The sequence below is a fragment of the Neoarius graeffei genome, chromosome 17, assembly GCF_027579695.1.
Source record: "Neoarius graeffei isolate fNeoGra1 chromosome 17, fNeoGra1.pri, whole genome shotgun sequence".
Classification (NCBI taxonomy): Eukaryota; Metazoa; Chordata; class Actinopteri; order Siluriformes; family Ariidae; genus Neoarius; species Neoarius graeffei.
Window position 1 is genome coordinate 43,314,274 of NC_083585.1, and position 22,069 is coordinate 43,336,342.

Below are 22,069 nucleotides of genomic sequence, written 5' to 3' on the forward strand. Positions count from 1 at the left end.
TTTTGCTACCAAACAGATGTGGTTAGAACAACAATTTATTCCAGTCACACACCATCACAGCTCTATTATCAGGAATCATGCGTATGGTTTCATAGAGACACAAGATGATCATTTTAATTAGTAACAATGGCTTTCACAGCCAAGGGAAGTAAGCAAAACTCTGTGGTCCACTGAGAGTCAAACGTTTCAAGGATTCCAATCAGTTTTGGCCAGCATTCAGAGAAAGGAATGAAAGTAAATGCATTATCATATCGTACTCATCATCCAGAGTGTCCCAAGCATAAACCGTTCGGACTCTGTCCAAGCACAGGAACACTATGAACCGTCACGTAATGATTACTTGCTGGTCATATTATGGAAAATGGAGCTCAGATGCCTGAGCGCAGAACTCATCAATCTTTTTTTATTTGTAAGGATGCTAAGTAGTGATGGGGGGGAAACATTTTGCCTGCCACCAACACTCTGACTACAAGCTACTAAATACAGCATCCAGTCAGAGCCCGGCAGGAAGGGGGCTTAGAATTTACCCGAATGTGAGATTGGGTTTCATAATAGGCGCCAGTTATGAGTTTCGCATCGGCGAGGCTTCACTTGTGGATATTAGAGAGTCTGGTATGTCAGTCCTGTTGTTAGGATTAGAAGATTATGATCATTATGTAAATGAGGGGAGTGTGTGCACAACTGGTGTTTGTCACTCATTTCTTATCACATTGCTCAGACTCACTTTCATTCCGTGATGTTTCATTCTTTCACAACAAGTCAAAATAATACACCATATGTTCATCACACTGTTTAAGAGATTAAGAAGAAATCCTGAAGCCCTCCAGAGGAAATCCCATGTAGGCAGTGTCGTTTTATGGCGTGCCAAGAGGAATGGTGAAGGAGAGATAATCAGCCACCTCGCCCCATTGTGCTCGGAAATGCTGGAAAACAGTGATCCACGTCGTGAGCACGGCCACCCACAGGATTAACCCCAGCGCTGACCGTTTCACATCTGTACAGAGAACAGTTCAATTACAGTCATGCTTTATTCACAAACATGTAAGGGTCTGGACAAACATCACATTAATAACAGAGCAACAAGTATAAGATGCAAGTGTGTGTGTGTGTGTGAGAGAGAGAGAGAGAGAGAGAGAGAGAGACCACATAGCAAGGAAGTCACTTTTTAATCAAATCATGTATTTAAACGGAAAAAAAAGCTCATAAGCTGCGCTTTATGAGGACCGCTGTACAATTACTCAATTTATTATTTTTTATCATGAGCATTTCTTGCTTTATCATATTTGATTGCATTAGCATTCACAAAGTTTAAAGAGTATATATGAATTGGCACTATATACTGGGAAATACACTACTCATATTTTTCATCGAAACTACATCTGGGACATTGTGGCACTTACGAGGAAGTCGATTAATTGTTTTGATAAATTTGCGTACTCTGTGAATGTGTCTATATAATTAAAAGGAAAAATAAAAGATCACACACTGGCTTGAATATATGAAGTTTATCTTATGTTGAGGCGGAAAAAAACCCCTCACATTTTTCATACAAAATACATTGTGGATCTGAGTGACATATTTAACAATTATTCCACAAAATCGAGTCGTACATGAGCTGAGAGCCGACGAGACATGTAGCACCGAGTCGGCTATAAGCTGTGCATGATAAGACTGAGTGGAACAACTGTTTTATTCTATCCACATTCACTGGATTTGGAGAAACAAAGTTTTTTGTTTTTGAGTGGAGTTTTTATTTCGCTCTCAGTTGATTCAGCAACACACTACGTCATTTTGTTTTTCTCTACTCATGGTATATGAGCTGATTGGCTACTCTACTACTAGGCAATCAGAGTGCGTGACTGCTCATATCCAGTGAATGTAGATAGAATCAATAATATTGGCTGGCTTTTATCATGGTACATCAGATATATTCCATTCAGTTAGCAGGATATTGATTGAGTCGAAGACGAATATCGCAAAGTTTTACGTCTCCGACATGTGACGTCATGTTGTCTTGACAACCATGCAGTATCGTAAACCATATTCAATGCTCGTTCTCCATTGGGTAGAGTGACGTAATACACGTAGGATAAGCGATATGCTAACAAATATTACATGCTATCAAACCAAATGAATGAAACTTGCTAGAAGGGAATAGAACACATTTTTATCCCATCGAAAAAGTGTCCTGTACGGATAATATTTCCTGATATTTCACTCCACTGACATCACCACCCAGTGTTTTCCCGCTGACTAGAAGCGTGTTGTCAAAATGGTGAACCGGTTCAAAATTAAAACTCGATTAACTTGTGTGTGTGTGGATGTGGCCATAAAATATAAAGAACCTTCCATGGTGGTGCAAAGATATGAAGTTTATCTTCTCATGTTATCTTCTCTCACATTATCTCTCATTTACTTTAATAGATTAAGTCACCTCCTAATAGTTCTCATATTACAATGTTTACAGCACATACATCCTGAGCTAAAATCGCTGTAGAATCTAAAGAATCAGTAGACAGGCTTGTGGCTCTGTAATGTGTCATCATTTTTAAGAATTGTGAAGAGCTGCTTGATGTTTTACTCACAAATTTTGATCTGTGGTTGTTCTGTGTAGGCGGGTTTTACAAAAGCTTCTTTAAAAAACCACACAACATTCACCAGCCAGAGGAAAGGGAGGAAGGCAAAGCCACCTAAATCAGACAGAAATTAATGATATACCCAACTTCAAGTTTTCTATAACTTTTTACTATCAGTATGTCCCCGACACAGCTGTGGAAGGAGATTACACAAAAGCATCACAATATTTCACTTATTACACCTGTAAAACAAGCTTTTTTTTTTTTAACTCGGACTGTATTGTGTCACCCATACACTTCTAATGGACATTAAAAGGCCTGAATGGTGTACAGATTCAGTATACACACACAAATGAGCCTTTCCTAAAATATCTTAATAGAACATTATATACAACCACACTAACATACCCAATTTTAAGGCCAGGTACCCAAATCCTACAGTACTTTATTTTGTACTCGTATCAGAATTAACCTGATCAGAGGTACTACAATGTGTGTTAATTTGCATACACCAAATTCAATTTTTCACGTGGATTTCATTTTCAGGGTTTTTTTTCCCCCCACAAAATGATTCACAGGCCTTCAAGCCCTACTTTGACAAAGTTTTTCATGAAACAATTAAATGACTTTAAATTGCACTTCATTTCATTAAACCATGAGTGTTTATTAAATTAAATCCATAAACTAAAAAAAAACCCAGTTTGACGAGTCGCTAAATGAGATAAGCTCTTGATTTTAAGTCCTATGAAATCACACTATATGGCCAAAAGTATGTGGACACCTGTATGTGGTTCTTCGCCGAACTGTTGCTACAAAGTTAGAAGAACACAATTGTATAGAATGTATTTGTATGCTGCAGCATTACAGTTTCCCTTCACTGGAACACAGAGTCCCAAACCTGTTCCAGCATGACAATGCCCCCGTGCACAAAGCAAGCTCCATGAAGACATGGATTGGAAGCCATTGAGTGTCCTGCACAGAGCCCTGATTTCAACTTCACTGAACACCTTTTTGATGAACTGGAACACAGACTGCACCCCAGGCCTCCGCACCCAACATTAATGCCTGGCATTAGGAATACCTCTGGTGGCTGAACGAACTCAAATCCCCACAGCCACACTCCAAAATCCAGTGGAAAGTCTTCCCAGAAGAATGGAGGTTATTATAATAGCAAACAGGGACAACATTTTTAAATGAGATGATGTTCAACAAGCATGTGGCTATGATAGTCAGGTGTGCACAAACTTTTCACCATACAGTGTATATAGGCATACTTGCTGTAAAAGTTAAAATGATGACTATACAGTATATGAAGCACAAACAGGCAATAAATAATGTCTCTATTCAATAAAATCCCAGAAAACTTTTTTTTTCCCTCAGCAAGACATTCCATCAACTAAGGAAATGTTTATATATGGACTGTATGACATTTGCACAGTACTGTATAAAGTCTTAGGCCCCCTATTTTTTAAATACAAATATTTCTATTTTACAACTTCTATGTTATCTAGTCAGCGCAAAAACATTTTAGAATTTCAAACGTTCAGTATCCAGCACAAAATTAAATGTTACAGGAAAAAAAAAAAAAAAAGTTTGTATCTGAGCAGCATTTTACATAAGAGACGACTTTTCAGATTAAAAAAAGAAAACGCCTCAATGAAGCTGTCCCAGCCAAGGTGCCCATAAAATCGTAAATATGACAGGTGGCACCACTGCCTTGACAACTTTTATGCACACCCACCTAGGGAACATTGTATGCGAGTTTGATCGAAATCCAATCAATCCTGTAGGAGGAGTAGCGATTTTTGTAAATCACGGATGACACATGATCGCATAAGCTCATCCGGCTTGTTCCACAGCCAGATGAGCTAATAATGAAGGCTACTGGGTTTTGGTGCAAAATTAAGAAGCGAGTATGACAATCAAAGCGGCCAGAAGAACTGTGGCTGGTTCAGTAAAACCTACAGCTCATTTCCTTATAAAAATGCACTCATTGTACCGGAGACTACTTTTTTTTTTAAGTAAAGGGAGGGGCGGCACGGTGGTGTAGTGGTTAGCGCTGTCGCCTCACAGCAAGAAGGTCCGGGTTCGAGCCCCGTGGCTGGCGAGGGCCTTTCTGTGCGGATTTGCATGTTCTCCCCGTGTCCGCGTGGGTTTCCTCCGGGTGCTCCGGTTTCCCCCACAGTCCAAAGACATGCAGGTTAGGTTAACTGGTGACTCTAAATTGACCGTAGGTGTGAATGTGAGTGTGAATGGTTGTCTGTGTCTATGTGTCAGCCCTGTGATGACCTGGCGACTTGTCCAGGGTGTACCCTGCCTTTCACCCATAGTCAGCTGGGATAGGCTCCAGCTTGCCTACGACCCTGTAGAACAGGATAAAGCAGCTAGAGATAACGAGACGAGATGAAGTAAAGGGTTGTCTCACACCAAATACTGACTTTGTTTCGTTTATTATGGCTTACTGATGTTTATAGTATTTTTAATGTTGAAACATTTCATTTCATTTCATTTCATTATTTCTAAGCCATTTTTGACCTACGGCATTTTTAAAAAGTATGCCTAAGAATTTTGCACAGTACTGTATTTTTGGGCAAGAAAAGATTTCCAGATTGAAATCTAACATGAAAATTAAAACAAACAAATGACATTTATTCAAGAAAGGGTGTTCCAAAAACATACCCAAATAATATTTTCGGCAAAGATTCAGTTTTTCCTCGTTGGAAACGCGCTCCAAGTTCATGATTATCTGCAAAACATGATAAATATAAAATCAATCAGGATTACAAGGGAACAGTATCGTGTGCTTTCTCTGTAGAACTGTAAAGTTGCTGCCCCCTAGCGGCGAAGAGCAGCACTACACAAATACACTCAGTACCCAAGTGGTGCCAACGTACAGTAGGCCTACAAATCAACTTTAATACAAGAGTGCTCAAACTAACAAAAATATATAACTTAAACCAAAAACACGACAAGAATATCCACCGACACCTTATGTATTACATACTGTTTAATGAAATAAGACGCTTGCTAATTGCTCTGCTCTTATTATCGGCTGTATTCCGCTTTTGTATCCAAAACAACAGGGAAGGTAAATGAGAGAATAGCAGCCGAGCTAAAAACGCCATTTTCTAAAGATTTACACCGCGGTATGGAATCTAAAACTGTCCCGTCGTGTTAAAGAAAAATAAATACCTCTGTTAGAAAAACGACTCAATAGCCAATTGGTCACAAAATACAAGTTTGAAGTCAAAAATGGCTTGGAGGCGAAGAAATAACCACCATCCGCTTCCGCATCAAGAGTGTGATATGACGTCAGGAGCTGGTATGAATCATGGGAAATGTAGTTCTTAATATAAGGAGAGTTGTGAGTTGTAGGACGCTTAGAGCAGGTCTTCTCCAGCGAACAACAACTTTATTCATCACACGCTTGTGAAATTCCTCTCTGCATTTAACCCATCTGAAGCAGTGAGCGCACACACATACCCAGAGCAGTGGGCAGCCATGCTAACAGCAGTTGGGAGTTCGGTGCCTCGCTCAAGGACACCTCAGCCCAAGGCCATCCCATATTAACCTAACCGCATGTCTTTGGACTTTAGGGGAAACCGGAGGAAACCCACACAGACACGGGGAGAACATGCAAACGCCACACAGAAAGGCCCTTGTCGGCCACTGGGCTTGAACCCAGAACCTTCTTGCTGTGAGGCGACAGTGCCTCACTTACACCACCGTGACTCTGTTAGTGTGAGAGATCATCAACAGGGTCTTTACACTGATGTAGCTGGTGGTCATGTGAAATGAACGCTTTTTATCCAAACCACAATAAAACAACTATAAATACAACTATAAACGAAAACAAGTATAAATAATGGAAATATAAATATAAACCGAAATATTCGAGAGAATGTGCTGTTAATGTCATACACCATGTTTCAAAACTATATTCAACAGCTTTAACCTGTTGGAGGATTTCAACCTTGTGCACTAAATTAATTAACCAGTTAATAAGAAGAAGAAAAAAGAAGAAGAAGTGGAATAAGAATAAGAATAATAAAAATAAGAATCAGAATAATACACTGGATATTTTACGTTTCAAGAAGTGCCTCTTTAATAAAGTAGGTTAAAATCAATCAACCATTCTTCTTCTTATCATTATTATTATGTACTCCACTATGTCCTCATACTCATCTCATCTCTAGCTGCTTTATCCTGTTCTACAGGGTCACAGGCAAGCTGGAGCCTATCCCAGCTGACTACAGGTGAGAGGCGGGGTACACCCTGGACAAGTCGCCAGGTCATCACAGGGCTGACACATAGACACAGACAACCATTCACACCTACGGTCAATTTAGAGTCACCAGTTAACCTAACCTGCATGTCTTTGGACTGTGGGGGAAACCGGAGCACCCGGAGGAAACCCATGCGGACACGGGGAGAACATGCAAACTCCACACAGAAAGGCCCTCGCCGGCCACGGGGCTCGAACCCGGACCTTCTTGCTGTGAGGCGACAGCGCTAACCACTACACCACCATGCCGCCTGTCCTCATACTGTATACCGTATATTCCAAATTATATTAAAAAACACAAAAATCCTCAAAATGATAATTACTAATTATATAAATATAATGACTAAAATGTGAAGGAATAAAATCACTTTTTACATAATAATAATAATAATAACAATAATAATAAAAGGTTAAGACAATTTAATGAATTCATTACTCTTGTTATTTGGAACAAATGGTTTTCATCTTATTTTGTTACATATTTAGGAACAAAAACAATAAAACCTATTAATGAAGAGGAATATGATTTTATAATCAAAAATATTGTTTCATTTGGGTTTTTTAATAATTTGTTGAAATGGTTTGTCTTTATAATACATTAAGAGCCACTTATGAAGATTTTTGTCTTATAAAATGCATAATAATAATAATAATAATAATAATACACTTGTTTAGTGTTTTGATGGTTTTTTTTTTTTACTATTATTGTTGTTTTGCACTGCGCCTGCCTGAGCCTCCATTTCCCACAATGCTTTGCTGCCTCCCCCTCCCAATCAGGCGCGTTCCCTCTCCGCTGAACTCGGAGCTACTCTGTAAATCGGTGTTGTTGAAGCTAACGATGGCAGCGGCGGCGGGTTGCGGCTCGGTGGCCGCGGCTGCTGGCGCGGTGGTGGGCGGTGTAGCCGCGGCGCGGGGGCGCTTTCCTGGGCGGCCCTGGTCGTCGCGGAGCCGCCTGCGTTCGGAGAAGCGGTGGCAGCTCGGGCGCTCGGGCACAGAGCCGGAGGAGAGCAGCGGCGGAGGCCCGAGGCCTGGTTGCTGCCTGGCGCTTGCGTGCGGAGAGGATCCGTCTCACCTGCGCCTGCTGGGGATCGAGGCGAGCTACAAGAGCCTGGGGGAGGCCGGCTACAGCTCGAGCGGCAGTGAGGAGGTCAGTAGGGTTTCTCCTGGAAATGCAAATGATTTTGGCTTTGCATGTGAAAGTGGCCGGGATCCGGGCGGGCGGGCGGCCTGCTCGCTCACACTCGGGGGAGTTTAGTTCGGAGGAGCTTCACATCAGGGGAACAAAACGGACATTAGGAAGAAGTGCGAGCTGAAAGGACTAACAGGCTGCTGTGGGTTCCGGTGTGCGGGCGGAGCGGCTCGGAAAGCCGAGCTGAAGTTGGGGTGGAAGTGAAGCTGAGCGCTGTTGGTGCTGTGATCGCGCGCTGTGGACAGGAACAGCAGCGCTACGTTTCATTAGAAACAATGTTCCTGCGCTCACAACACTGCGTGTGTGTGTGTGTTCTCGCGGAGGGGGAGGGGGCGAGCTACTGTAGCATAGAAGCTAACGCCACCAGACCTCTGTGTGTGTGTGTGTGTGTGTGTGAGCGCACTGAGCCAGATCTGTCTGCTTTGTAGATTGCAGGTTTACAAATGTGGTCGTTGTAGATCTAATGCATGGCCTGTTTTGACGAGGAAGTTGATGTGGGTTCATTAAGGGTGTGTGGCCTGAGTGAAGACTAAAAGGAACACTGCTACAGTACACACACACACAGATGGACGATGAGGCGCTGAGAAGCAGCTCTACTGAACCATATCCATAATAAAACACAAACAGTTGAATTCTGCACCCATATTAACTTCTCTTTCTCTCTTCATTGCAGCTCGACCTGTTTAAGGCCAAGTCTTTGTAATGCTCCATATTTAACACACAATGGTATTTACTCACTCGTAGTATTTTTTAACATAATTAGCACAGTGTTGGGCACGTTACTTTCAAAACGTAATTAGTTATAGTTACTAGTTACTTTTCCCAAAAAGTAACTGAGTTAGTAACAGAGTTACTTTGTCATTAAAGTAACTAATTACCAGGGAAAGTAATTATTCCGTTACATTGTGTTCCCCCCCCCCAAAAAAAAATCAAATTCAATTAGTGTAATCATAATAAAAGTGAATGTTTAATGACTTAAACACTTAACAGAACCAATCAGTAACATTATCTACACTATATTAATATTTTTGTGGGACAATGTGAGAAGACATCAAATTTTAATATAGTTTTGTAGTTATTAAAATTGTTACTAATTACTGGCCACTGACGAGGACAAACGCTTTGTTCCTCGACATAATGTGCATTGCATGTAGACATTTTTGCCTTATTTCAAGTAATGAAAAGTAATGGCTGTATTTCCAATGTGAAAGCGCAGTGTTGGGCTGACCGCTCACCATCGCTGTGTCTTCTGATTGAAGGAGCGCGCAGTAGTGCGGTAGGCGTGGCCTACCTATGTATGTTGTCCAAATCTACTCTGATTGGCTTACTGTGCCGTTGTCTCGTGTCTCCCCGCCCCACACGAAAGCAGAGTAAAGAAAGGCTGAACGAGCAGCGTGCCAGATTAAAACAACTTTAATAAAGTAACGCATAGTATTTTATTGTACGTAACGGGAACGGCGTTATAACGATGTAAAAAGTAATTAGTTAGATTACTCATTACTAAAAAAAGTAACGCCGTTATTCCCATTGCTGATAATATACACTACCGTTCAAAAGTTTGGGGTCACCCAGACAATTTTGTGTTTTCCATGAAAAGTCACACTTTTATTTACCACCATAAGTTGTAAAATGAATAGAAAACATTTTTCTGGCCATTTTGAGCATTTAATCGACCCCCACAAATGTGATGCTCCAGAAACTCAATCTGCTCAAAGGAAGGTCAGTTTTATAGCTTCTCTAAAGAGCTCAACTGTTTTCAGCTGTGCTAACATGATTGTACAAGGGTTTTCTAATCATCCATTAGCCTTCTGAGGCAATGAGCAAACACATTGTACCATTAGAACACTGGAGTGAGAGTTGCTGGAAATGGGCCTCTATACACCTATGGAGATATTGCACCAAAAACCAGACATTTGCAGCTAGAATAGTCATTTACCACATTAGCAATGGATAGAGTGGATTTCTGATTAGTTTAAAGTGATCTTCATTGAAAAGAACAGTGCTTTTCTTTCAAAAATAAAAATTTCAAAGTGACCCCAAACTTTTGAACGGTAGTGTATGTATGTATTCATTAAATATTTGCTGCATGTAGAGCCAAACTGGCTGAATATTTTGCTTCTTAAGATCTAAGATGATTAGTTGTTGTTGTTGTTGTTGTTTTCACAGGGAAGTGGGGGAAACTTAATTGTTTACCAGAACATCTGTGAGATTTTAATTATCTTGAATATTTTTAGACTGCAAATACATTACAGTACTGTGCAAAAGTCTTACACAACCTGTTTTTTGGGGGGGTTTTCTCTCTCCCTCGTACAAACTTTGTGTTATATTTCTATTTTATGACTTCTACTTTATCAAAAACATTTTAGAGTCCAAACATTTGTTTTCCAGCACAAAATTAAATGTTACAGAGAAAAATATTTTGTATCTGAGCAGCATATTGCGTAAGAGAGCATGTTTCAGATTAAAAAAGAAAACATCATGAAGGCTGCTGGGTTTTGGTGCAAAATGAAGAAGCGAGTGGGACAGTCAAAGTGTCCAGAAGAACTGTGGCTGGTTCTGGAAGATGCTCAGTAAAACCTACAGCTCATTTCCGCATAAAGCTGCACTCATTGGACCTGAGACTTTTTTTTTTTAAAGCAAAGGGTCGTCTCACACCAAATACTGGCCGTTTCATTTATTATGGCTTACTGCTGTTTATATATAATTTTAAATGTTGAAATATTTCATTATTTTTAAGCTATTTTTGGTCTCTAGCATTTCTTTACATGTGCCTAAGACTTTTGCACAGAACTGTATATACATCTGGAAAGATTCTGCTGTATTTTACATTCTCTAACACGGCGGTTGAAATAACCTCGGATAATTAAGTTATTCCACAAAATCAAGTCATATGCTATAAGCCATATACGACGAGATTGAATGAATGGAATAACTATTTTATTATATCCACGTTCATTGGCTTTTGGAGCATTTTTATTTGTTGTAAATTCGATAAATAAAAACTTTATACAAAACGTCCAACAAAATCATCTCTGCTTAGAATGTAAATAGACCAGCGAAATGACTATAGCAATTTGTGAAAAATGCGATGATAATTCCTGAAAAAAAAAAAGTTCTTGCCATCAAATATTTTCATTCCTTATTTTGTTGCTTGTATTTTTTTGCTGTTTTGGTTCCGAGTAGTTTTTATTTCGCCTTCGGTTGGTTCAGCAACCTGCTCCGCCATTTTGTTTTTCTCTACTCACTGTATATGAGCTGATATCGTAGTAGTAGAGTAGCCAACCAGCACACAATTGCTCATATCCAGTGAATGTGGATAGAATAATATACGTATACACTGGTAACTATTGCGTTATATACTGTGGGAAGAGAGTTTTGTGCTTTTAAAATTTTTTTTTCTTCAGTCTAAAGACACTCCCGGAAGTGCTTTTAATTTTCTTTATTTCTTTATTTATAATATCGGTCAAATTTAAAACACGGAACAATAAAATATCAACAGCATTTCAAAGAACTTGTCAAAAGTAGTGTTTCTGGAAAATTTAAGCATGCTATTGAGGTTCTAGTACAAGTAAAGCATACGTACATGTTATGGTCATGTGACCTACTAGAGATCAATTTGCATGGTCACGATGTCTATATCAAGAGGCTGCTGTAATAAAGGTTAAACCAGTCAGTTTCTATTAAAACAGGGTGTATGTAGTACACATGGAGCTTAGTGTAACAACCATGTGTATGTCATGAAGGCCTTCTCATCTGTGATTTATCTAAAGATCACTGATCCAACTATAAGCATTCCAGACATCTTCGCCTGCGTTACGATATTGTTATTATAAGCGTTATTATATCGTTACGGTTGCTATTTGCGGTATATCCAGAAACTTTATCTACTCAGAATAGCGCACTTAGTTTTTGTTCAGCTGTTTCTGAACTGTCAGAATGCTGCTGGTTCCAGTACATACACCTCTAATGAATGTCAGTCATATCTAGCAGCAGGTTTTGGATGATTGATGTACGGAATGGTGGAGATGACAGTTGTGGGCTGGTGTTGATAAAGTTTGTATGACGCATCCTATGTCATGCTTTGACTTTTTTTAATTATTATTTATACTTCAGTATGATACAGCTGCTTGGCAAGTGCAAGCATGAGTCTTGCATTTTTGCTATTTGTCCCAAGCTTTTCTAGTAGTTTAAAAAAAAAAAAAGCTTGTATTTTTAAATGAGTGACTAGATTGAGACAGATTGACTGACTGTATTGTCGTCTTCATTTTTGATGCAATGGCAATATCCAAGTGCTGAGCAGTGTTGTAGTCAAGTCACTAAACCTCGAGTCAGAGTCTAGTCTTGAGTCCCCGGTGTAAGTCCAAGTCATTAAAGAAAAATTCAAGTTGAGTCCACTACTAACGAATTCATCGGTCAGCAGACAAGCCCTGCTATCAACAGAGCAATGAACATAGTGTGTCACGTACTTCTCTGGGTGGAGTCTTGCCAAATAATGACTGAAGTTTGAGGTTGTCCCCGTTGTTTCCTCGATAGTTCTTCTACATACGGAACACACAGCAGTGCATTTTTTAACCCACTACACCAGAAGTCTGTAGAAGCAAAACGGACAGTCCTAGAGGCGTTCTCTCCAGGCATTTTGGCGCCATTAACCTTAGTTTGTTCCTGAACTAGGGATGGCGAAAACTAAAAAAAAATCTTGACCGACCACCGAGCCTCATTAGCCGGTTAAAGTCGGTTAACCTATGAGTTTAAAATTCTAGAATTGGAATTATTAGAATCTATTCTAAATCTAACCGCGAGCATCCACACATTCAGTCCCAGTCGCTGCCCTCCACTCACATTACCTTTTCTACAGCGCGAAACATTTAGTCAAACGCGGCACTGATGTCGAGGGGTTTGTATTGGAGCGGAGAACAAATGGCCGTGTCAGCAAGGGTCATGCACTTTTGTTAAGTTGCAACTTGGCATTAAAAATATCAGTGTGAACATGTTCTCAATAAATTGCCGTCATTTTCTAAGCGGCAAGCTTTAGCTCAGTCACTACCGGTGCTTGCATTGAGTAGCCTGTTGAAAACAATCCTATCATACACTTGTCCCATCTTAACTTTTCATTGAAGATAGGACGTTTTAGCAATACGGCCCCTTGTGTTTACAGTTAACTGCAGTAGGCTGTGTGTTGATATTGCATACTGCTACGGACTAGGCACTTTTCTTCGAAGTGAGACACAGAGACCTCATACTGCAATTGTTTTCCAGCTACTGATATTACAGTTACATGGCTGCTAATTGTGCACAACCATTAGGAATGGGATAGCTGGAGCTGAGCTGATTAGCCGCTAAGCTAATATAGCAACTATCTGATGCGAAGTAACATCAGTGAGTAACCAGGTTTTAGTTCAGATCTTGTGTATTATTATTATTATTATTATTATTATTACGTTGACATTAATATTCACCAGACTAATCAACCATCGACTTCATTCATGCGCCGTGTTCTTGTTTCTTTGATCGTCAAGAATTTCCTTGATGTTATGTACCTGGTTAACATCGTAGTAAAACGTAATCCAACACTGAGACTTTTCTTTCGCCGAGTGGCAGCTGTCTTCAACTGGGGCGGAACATGACTGAATGGGTGTTTCCGATTTGTCAGCTGTCGTCCTTACACCGCATGGCATGCCCCAAGCGTTTACAACACAGAATTCCAGGTTCTCCGCTCCAAAATCAGCAGCTTCAAAATGATTGATTTTTTTTTTTTTTTAACCGACAATCAAAAAAAATTTAACCGGTTGACGTTGATTCGGTCAACCATCGGTCAAACGGTCATTGGTTAACATCCCTATCCTGAACATGATGTATGAACAGGTGAATGTGCATTCTCTTGCACAAAATTAGTATAAAATGAATCTAGATATAAATCTCATCTCACCTCACCTCATTATCTGTAGCCGCTTTATCCTGTTCTACAGGGTCGCAGGCAAGCTGGAGCCTATCCCAGCTGACTACGGGCGAAAGACGGGGTACACCCTGGACAAGTCGCCAGGTCATCACAGGGCTGACACATAGACACAGACAACCATTCACACTCACACCTACGCTCAATTTAGAGTCACCAGTTAACCTAACCTGCATGTCTTTGGACTGTGGGGGAAACCGGAGCACCCGGAGGAAACCCACGCGGACATGGGGAGAACATGCAAACTCCACACAGAAAGGCCCTCGCCGGCCACGGGGCTCAAACCGGACCTTCTTGCTGTGACGCGACAGCGCTAACCACTACACCACCGTGCCGCCCCAGATATAAATATCTTAAGCCAAATTATTATGGCATGTTACAAAAAATAAAGCAAAAATCCAAGTTCTGGTCTCCAATTTACGAGTCCAAATGCAGTTAATGCACGAGTTCAAGTCCGAGTCATCAGTGCTCAAATCAAGTCATGAGTCCTTAAAATTAGGGCACGAGTCCTGGACTTGAGTACTACAAGCCTGGTGCTGAGTATCAACCATTACCTGATACTGAACTGTCCTCTTTTTCCTCGGGTTGATATGGTTTAAGCAAAAAAGTATTTTGGATTGGGGGTGGGGTGTGTACATCTAGAAATGCATGTGTAAAAGTTTTTAATATGCTAGTCAGAAAAATGACCAGCGAACCTTTTCCAGGTGTGCGGAGTAATCAAAATATTATCCGCAAACAGAGAACACAGACGTAGCGCCAAGTTAATTACTAGACAGTTATACAAGTAACTAGTGTAAAATTGTATGTGTGTGTGTTGCATCCAGCTTTTATTTCCTCTGCTGGTTCCTTGGTCTAAATCTCTAGAACCAGGGCTCGACATTAAGCACTGCCCGATTGCTCGGGCAGTGTTTTGATATATCATCCACCTCTAGGTTTAAAAAAAAAAACTGCACATCTTGACAGTCCGGCTGCACTGATTCAGTTACAGGTTGCCAGGTCTGTATAAAACACCCACAACCTATACACTAAACAATTTTAAACTCAAACATTATCCTGTCTGTCATGATGCAGCGTATTTTTTTTTGTTTGTTTGTTTTCTTTCTTTAAACCTAGAGGTGGATGATATAACAAAAAAAATGTAGAAATGTTCTTAAGCACAGTACTGTTTTTGTCACACTATTGTTTTCTTCATGCAAACTTTGTTAAATAGATTTCTATTTTATGATTTCTACATTATGGAGTAATGAACCTACAGTCTGAGAGAGTTCTACACAAACACACTGAACTTTACAATAGTTGCATGCATGTGAAATAGAAATAAATCGACTAAGGCAGGAAAAACTATTTTGGATAAAATTGTTGTCCGTCACAAGTAAAAAGTAGCCAATAACCAAACTTAAACTTAATCAATAACCAAACTTAAACTCGATGTGTGATCTTGATTTTATGTTGCAATTCACAACTATTCTATGGTTTTCCTAAAAAAAGAAGTAGTAGTACTCGCAAAATGGGGGTCACATGGAAATTAACCCCCACTTTCCCCCCAGGGCAAGTGGGTTTAAAAGTTTAATGTTGGGCCCTGAGAACTCCTCACGTTTCTGTCAAGCTCCAGCTCTGTCCTGTGGCACAGTTTAGCATCTCAGATCTATAGAATAGTATTACCCACAACCCAGAATACAGGGCACGTTCAAGTCACTTCCTGAAGTCAAACCGTGCTAGGTTTTGTTTGGAACCACATCACTTAGATGTTCTCAGACTAGTTGTCTTCACCTACATAACTAAATCACAGCAAGGGGGAAAACATCGCAGGGTTAGAGTCAGATGGATGAAACACTGCAGATGTGAAAGTTTGCTTTTAATTAGTCATGCATACACAAGAGTTTTCTTAATCACAGCCGTGCAAACCTCAAGATGATCTGTTGGAAGAGCGAATGGCATTTCATATCCAAATGTCGTCATGATTCAAATAATTTCTGATCCAGAATTTCAAGCGAGTATGAGCCTCGACACCGATATTCGGTAGTGATTTAGTTTTTGTGCTGTTAGACCACTGATGGAGATGGGAACTAGAAATAAGCAGCTTCTTGAAGACATGAACAGCTGTGATGCTGCTGTTTACAGTGAACAGTAGGGCTGTAACGATACACCCAACTCACGATTCGATTCGTATCGCGATTTTTGACCCACGATTCGATACGCCCACGATTTTTTTTTAAAATGTTTTTTTAAAGTAGTAAATTTGACTTATTAACATTTACTTACTTACATTAACTATTTAATAACAAATAATTCAGACCACTGCAGAGAATGAGTAATATGTATGCAAAAATGAACAAATGTATATCCAAAGATTGTTTTATTTCTCAAAATAATACTGTTGAGCCGGAAGCTCTGGTTTTTTCGGTTCTGAAAAAGTAATTTTTCCAAATCGTGTAAATCCGTTAAGATTTTTTTTTGGGGGGGGTGGCTCTCTCACTGTCTCACACTCATAGGGCCAATGGTTTTCTGTGATCGCGGAAAACAGATGGAAATTACGGAATTTTTATGGTGAAACATTGCTCGCGTGTCAAAATGTAACTGCCGCAGTAGGCTTCCGCCCAAGCAGACATGCCTTCAGTGTTGCCAGATATTGCTAACGTTTTCCACCCCAAAATATGTTCAAAACCAGCCAAAAAGCACCTTAACCTGCCCAATCTGGCAACACTGCATGCCTTTCCGGTCAAGTGATTGTGATTGGCTTGTGGCACACCTAGCCAGCCAATGAGCTGCTTGTTTACAGATTCGCTCCCCGTGTCGCAACCAGAATGGCGACTGCTTAAAAGAAATGAATGCTCTGCCAGTGGCGAGTGTGGACGTTGCGTGACTCGCAGAAGATTGTCGCAGGTCGGCGAAAAAACGCCTTACTAATAGATATAAAAAATAAAAGTAATTTAAGTAAGTTTAAAATGTAATTTAAATAAAAAGTAAAGTATTCATAAATTGAAGTTTGGAAGCGCCTCTGTTTTTGGGCTGAGGAGAAGTTTGAAAGGGTGTACCGCGATTCTGCCTTCTTGTATCACGATACGGATCGTGGCTCTGCGTATCGCGATTTCGATACGCATATCGTTACAGCCCTAGTGAACAGTCATTCTGAACATCAGTCCTATCTCACATCTGGGCTGCATTTAAGGGAGGTTGAGATTAGACTTAAAGGGTTGATGTGAATAATATTTTTATGATGTTCTTTGTTATGTCAGCATTTTACACTTTGTGTGTTTCGGCAGAAATGTGCAACAGGTTCTCTTTTCTGCACTTTGACTCATACATGCCCAATAAGCATGTTTAGCAATTCAGGTTGAGCGCTAATCCATTTACTTACCTTATTTGGCTGATACTTTTATCCAAAGCAATTTAAAAGCGAGACCGTATGCTCAAGGATCTAACGGAGGCGGCTTGTCCGTGCTGGGATTTGAACTCATGACTAACGGGTGTAAAGATGCCTGGCGACATGATGCATCACGATGTAGAAATGTGAGCTTGAAAATGTGAGTCACGTTGTGGACGTTAGAGTTGTATTAATTATGCATCAAATTCAATTGCACTGTTTGAAACACCGAGGTCCCAGTGTGCGTACTTCATAAAATTAAGATGTATAGAGAACAACTGACACGAGTCATAGTTTATGACAATACAGCCACATTCTACCTGTTTAAAAAGAGCTCTTCAGTGGGGTTTAAAAAAAAAAAAAAATACCAGCCCTGCATTACTGTGATCTACACTGCCAGAGGAAGAGACAGCAGAAGTCGGGCATTTTAGCCATTTTGGAGCTCTATTTCCAGTTAAAATGATGTCTCAGGGACTGCCGTGAAGCTCATTATGTTTCAACTGATTATTTTTTTCTGAGGTTAGAGACTTGTTTGTTTGTTTGTTTGTTTAGTCAAATTTCTAAATTGGTAGAGGACCTGGGTTAGATATGTATGCACATAATTTAGGAGAAGATAACTCAACCATTGGAGGCTAATTTGAACCCAAGGAATAACTTGGGATGTGTGCCAAAATTGCTATCCAGGGTGAACAGGCCAAAAATTACCAAGCCAAGATGGCCGCCAGTAGCCATATTGAAAATATAAATTTTTGAACCACTCACCACAGAAGTATGTGCAGTACCTCCATTTTACAGGTTTTTGGGTATGGGGAATCCATTAGTGGCATCATTTTCATGATTGAAGGAAAAGGGAACAAGCTATGGTCAAGGGCAAGGTAAAAAAAAAAAAAATTGGCCAAAATTGCAGTTTCGCAGAAAACATGAGAAAAACAGAATAACCCCACCTCAAACATGAAATCATGGAATTGGGAGACCTATGCACATAATTTAGGAGAGCATAAGAGAGCAAGCATTTGATTCATATAAAGAAATTGTATTTTCAGTCATACTGTTATGATCAGTGGAATGTTAACAAAGTGAAAAATACAAAACTGAGTAATTTAGTAGGCAGCAATATCTTGAGAACCTAAATGTTTAACAGCCAACAGTATAACTTTTAACATCACATTTATTGCTGTTTGTGTCCCATAAACCAGGGTCAGGAATATGAAGAGTAACACAATACTGGCGGCCATCTTGGATTGGTAATTTACAGGCTGTTCGCCCCGGATAGCAATTTTGGCACACATCCCAAGTTATTCCTTGAGGACAAATTAGCCTATAACAGTTGAGTTATCCTCTACTAAATTATGTGCATACATGTCTAAACCAGGTCCTCGATTAAATTAAGAAATTAAAGATAATGAACCTGTACAGGTTCGAGTACACTTGAAAGGAGTCAGCTGAGGTGATTTGGGCATCTGATTAGATGCCCAAATCACCTCAGCTGACTCCTTTCAAGTGTACTCGAACCTGTGTACTACAGGTTCATTATCTTTAATTTCTTAATTTAATCGAGGACCTGGTTTAGACATGTATGCACATAATTTAGGAGAGGATGCCTCCCGGGTACCTTCCTCGTGAGGTTTTCTGGACACATCCAACTGGGAGGAGACCTTGGGGTAGACCTGGAACACACTGGAGAGATTATATATCTCATGTGGTCTGGGAGCACCTTGGGATTCCCCAGGAGGAACTGGTGTTGCTGGGGAGATCCCTGCCTGGAATTGTGGGTGGTAAAAGAGAGCAACTGGACTTTCTTGAAGATTCTTGAAGACGTTTCACCTCTCATCCGAAAGGCTTCTTCAATGCTCTCTGACTAATAGGGAGTATCACACCCAGCCCCCAGTGACCCACACCAACAGGATGACTCAACGACCCCATGCTTTTCATCCATGAGAGGATAAATACCTGATACTCCCTATTAGTCAGACAGAACTGAAGAAGCCTTTCGGATGAGAGGTGAAACGTCTTCAAGAATCTTCAAGCAAGTCCAGTTGCTCTCTTTTACCATCCACTGTTTACTATGACCTGGATGACTGAGAATCTTCACAGACATGACGCCTGGAATTAGCCTGCGGCTGCCACGACCCGACTTTGAATAAGCGGAAGAAAATTAATGGATGGATGGAGCCTGTAGTACATTTTTGTTTACAGTATTAAACCTCTGGTCATAGCTGCCTTTTTTTTTTGTTAGAAGTTTAAGGCCAGACATTTTCCTACTTTAAACACATCAGCCACAGAGAGTCTTGCGATCGACCGAGATCCATATGCTGCGTTCAGCGTCTCAGCCTCTCTCTAACCTCCTTTCTGTAATGGTAAGGGACCGGATGATATTTGCATAGTTAGAGCTGTGCAATATATCGTATTTTTATCGCGATATCGATATTGGTGTCAAACGATATCAAAATTCATAATATCGATATGAAACGATTTTTTGTCATTTGTCGAAAGGGACGTGCACAATATTTCTACAATGGCAATAAAACAACAATAACATTGACGTGACAGTAAGGTAAAACGAACCCTTCTGTCCCCTAAGGCACACCGTAGCCTTGCATACGTCATCCATTCTACTCCCGCGATATCTCCGCAACAGTAAAAAATCAGTTCTTCTGTTTTCATACGTGTCGGGTGATTTGATATATTGGTTTCTTAATATGTTGTTTGATTTGCTTGCTAATAGTTATAATAATACAATTAACATATATTTACGTCATATTTTTGGATGTGGGACTGGGTAATGTAAAAATGGCATCTACGGAAGAAAACAAGCACAACAATATTAGCACATATCCAGCTTGCTAGCTGTGTTAGATGTGTTAAACCGTGTGGATTTAAGTGGAATAATTGCGAGTCGTCCTGTGGTCAAGGCAGCGTTTTAAGGTAAGGCAATTTGGTTATTAATGTTGCCCGCCGCGGCATGTTGGGTTCATTTGATTTTGACTTGTGCATCTGCAGCTAGCATCATGCTTTGAAGTAGGTTCTGCTAAGGACGGGTTTATTGCGCGATGTAGACGGACTCAGATGTAATTACATTGTTTTTAAAATTCCGTGCGCTTAAAACGGTGTCCCCCTGCTAATCATGTAGCCCTAATCATGTGTTGCTTTTACTTTTCGAGTGAAATATCTCTGCAAATGGTATTTCAATGCTGACATGCCAAAAAGATAGCGGAGTCCACATTTGGAAGATGAAGGAAGAGAAGCCTGATGCTTGAAAATAGATCGCTTAATCCACAACGCATATCTGTATTTGAGACATAACCTGCAACTAGTGGGGATGTTTTGGAATGACTGTGCGTAGGGTGTTTTTGGCCACAGAACACTAACCCACAGTAGTAGGAGGACTACTGGGTTCGTGGATTTTGTCTGTTGACTGAGCGACGCATGGTGTTTGCCTTGTGCCATTTCACGTAGCATCTAGCCGCAGTGCCACCTACACTTTCAGGGAATGTTTACATGCCGCTGAGCTATTTTCATGTATGTTAATTCTTAAGGACTTGTCTCTATATTGTGCGTGTTCACACACGGACTGGCCATCGGGAGTAGCGGGAGTTTTCCCGGTGGTTCAGTGTGGGCCGGCGGAGAAAAAAAACAAAACAGTTGCGCGCTGGCCTTTAATATGATAAGCAATGTTAACAGTTTCTTTAAGAAACTGTTAACATTGTTTATTACAGTTGCGCGCTGGCCTTTAATATGATAAGCAATGTTAAGTTTCTTTAAGAAACTGTTAACATTGTTTATTACAGTTGCGCGCTGGCCTTTAATATGATAAGCAATGTTAACAGTTTCTTTAAGAAACTGTTAACATTGTTTATTACAGTTGCGCGCTGGCCTTTAATATGATAAGCAATGTTAACAGTTTAGAAACTGTTAACATTGCTTATCATATTAAAGGCCAGCGCGCAACTTTTTTTTTTTTTTTTTTTTTTTCTCCGCCGGCCCACAAACTCCCGCTACTCCCAATGGCCAGTCCGTGTGTGTGCGTGTTTTAATGTTGGTGTCTTAACAACACACAAGCTTACGTTGTAGTGTGTGTGTGAGAGAGATTTTATCCTTGGCTGGCTACGAGCCAGTGTGGACGTTACGCAGTAATCACTGGTAATAGCAGCGCTGGCTCCATCCTCTGTGATCGGAAATGTTGAGTGAGGAGAACGTGAGCCTTGTGCAGGCTATAGGACCTATGCAAAGTACGCGCTTGCACAGTAAATAGTTTAAGTAAAAGGCGTTTCAGGGTACAACGGGAAGGGTTGACAGGTAGCCTATGAGGCCTGTACTATAAAAATGTGGCCCGGTGCCTCAGGTGTTGATGATCAGGGCTTTAAAAAAAGGTGTATAAATATCGTTTTAAAAATCGCGATATCGATATTTACTGAAAAAATCGTGATATTGATTTTTTCCAATATCGAGCAGCCCTATGCATAGTGTATCGTTTCACAATCCAACACTGACATGGTAGTGTGCGCGTTTCTCTAGTAGAAGTGCATCAGCCACACCTCAGTTTTACTGCTAGATTATGAGCAATCTGGTAATAAAAATAATATACACGCACGTCAGTCTGTCCACCTACAAAGTGCACCAACTATGATAGGCGTGTCTTTAAAAAGTGGCCAGTAAGTTTAGTGTTTAAAACACTGCTGTGTGTAACACGCTTATAACAGAT

General features: G+C 40.3%; 2 protein-coding genes across 2 annotated transcripts in view; one reads left to right on the top strand and one right to left on the bottom strand.

Annotated features, from left to right (window-relative positions):
- Window positions 1-19: 19 nt before the first annotated feature.
- On the bottom strand, window positions 20-5,898 carry psenen (presenilin enhancer, gamma-secretase subunit). Its single transcript, XM_060944265.1, has 4 exons — window positions 5,769-5,898; window positions 5,256-5,322; window positions 2,586-2,690; window positions 20-994 (listed from the first exon to the last, which is right to left on the bottom strand). The coding sequence occupies exons 2-4, from the start codon at window positions 5,314-5,316 to the stop codon at window positions 855-857; spliced, it is 306 nt and encodes a 101-aa protein (XP_060800248.1). The 5' UTR covers window positions 5,317-5,322; window positions 5,769-5,898; the 3' UTR covers window positions 20-854.
- Window positions 5,899-7,633: 1,735 nt separating this feature from the next.
- Window positions 7,634-22,069, top strand: part of kmt2bb (lysine (K)-specific methyltransferase 2Bb) — a 99,043-nt gene continuing 84,607 nt past the window's right edge. The window contains exon 1 of the mRNA XM_060944266.1: window positions 7,634-8,008. Within this exon, the coding sequence (XP_060800249.1) occupies window positions 7,700-8,008 (309 nt within the window). The 5' untranslated portion in view covers window positions 7,634-7,699. The remainder of the gene's footprint in view (window positions 8,009-22,069) is intronic.

What these genes read in the sequence shown, in the direction of transcription:
- psenen (XM_060944265.1), bottom strand. Translation starts at nt 5,316, where the DNA reads ATGAACTTGGAGCGCGTTTCCAACGAGGAAAAACTGAATCTTTGCCGA. An exon ending in TTGCCGAAAATATTATTTGG is followed by an intron (nt 2,691 to 5,255) that starts GTATGTTTTTGG and finishes TGTCTGATTTAG; the next exon opens with GTGGCTTTGCCTTCCTCCCT. An exon ending in ACAACCACAGATCAAAATTT is followed by an intron (nt 995 to 2,585) that starts GTGAGTAAAACA and finishes TTCTCTGTACAG; the next exon opens with ATGTGAAACGGTCAGCGCTG.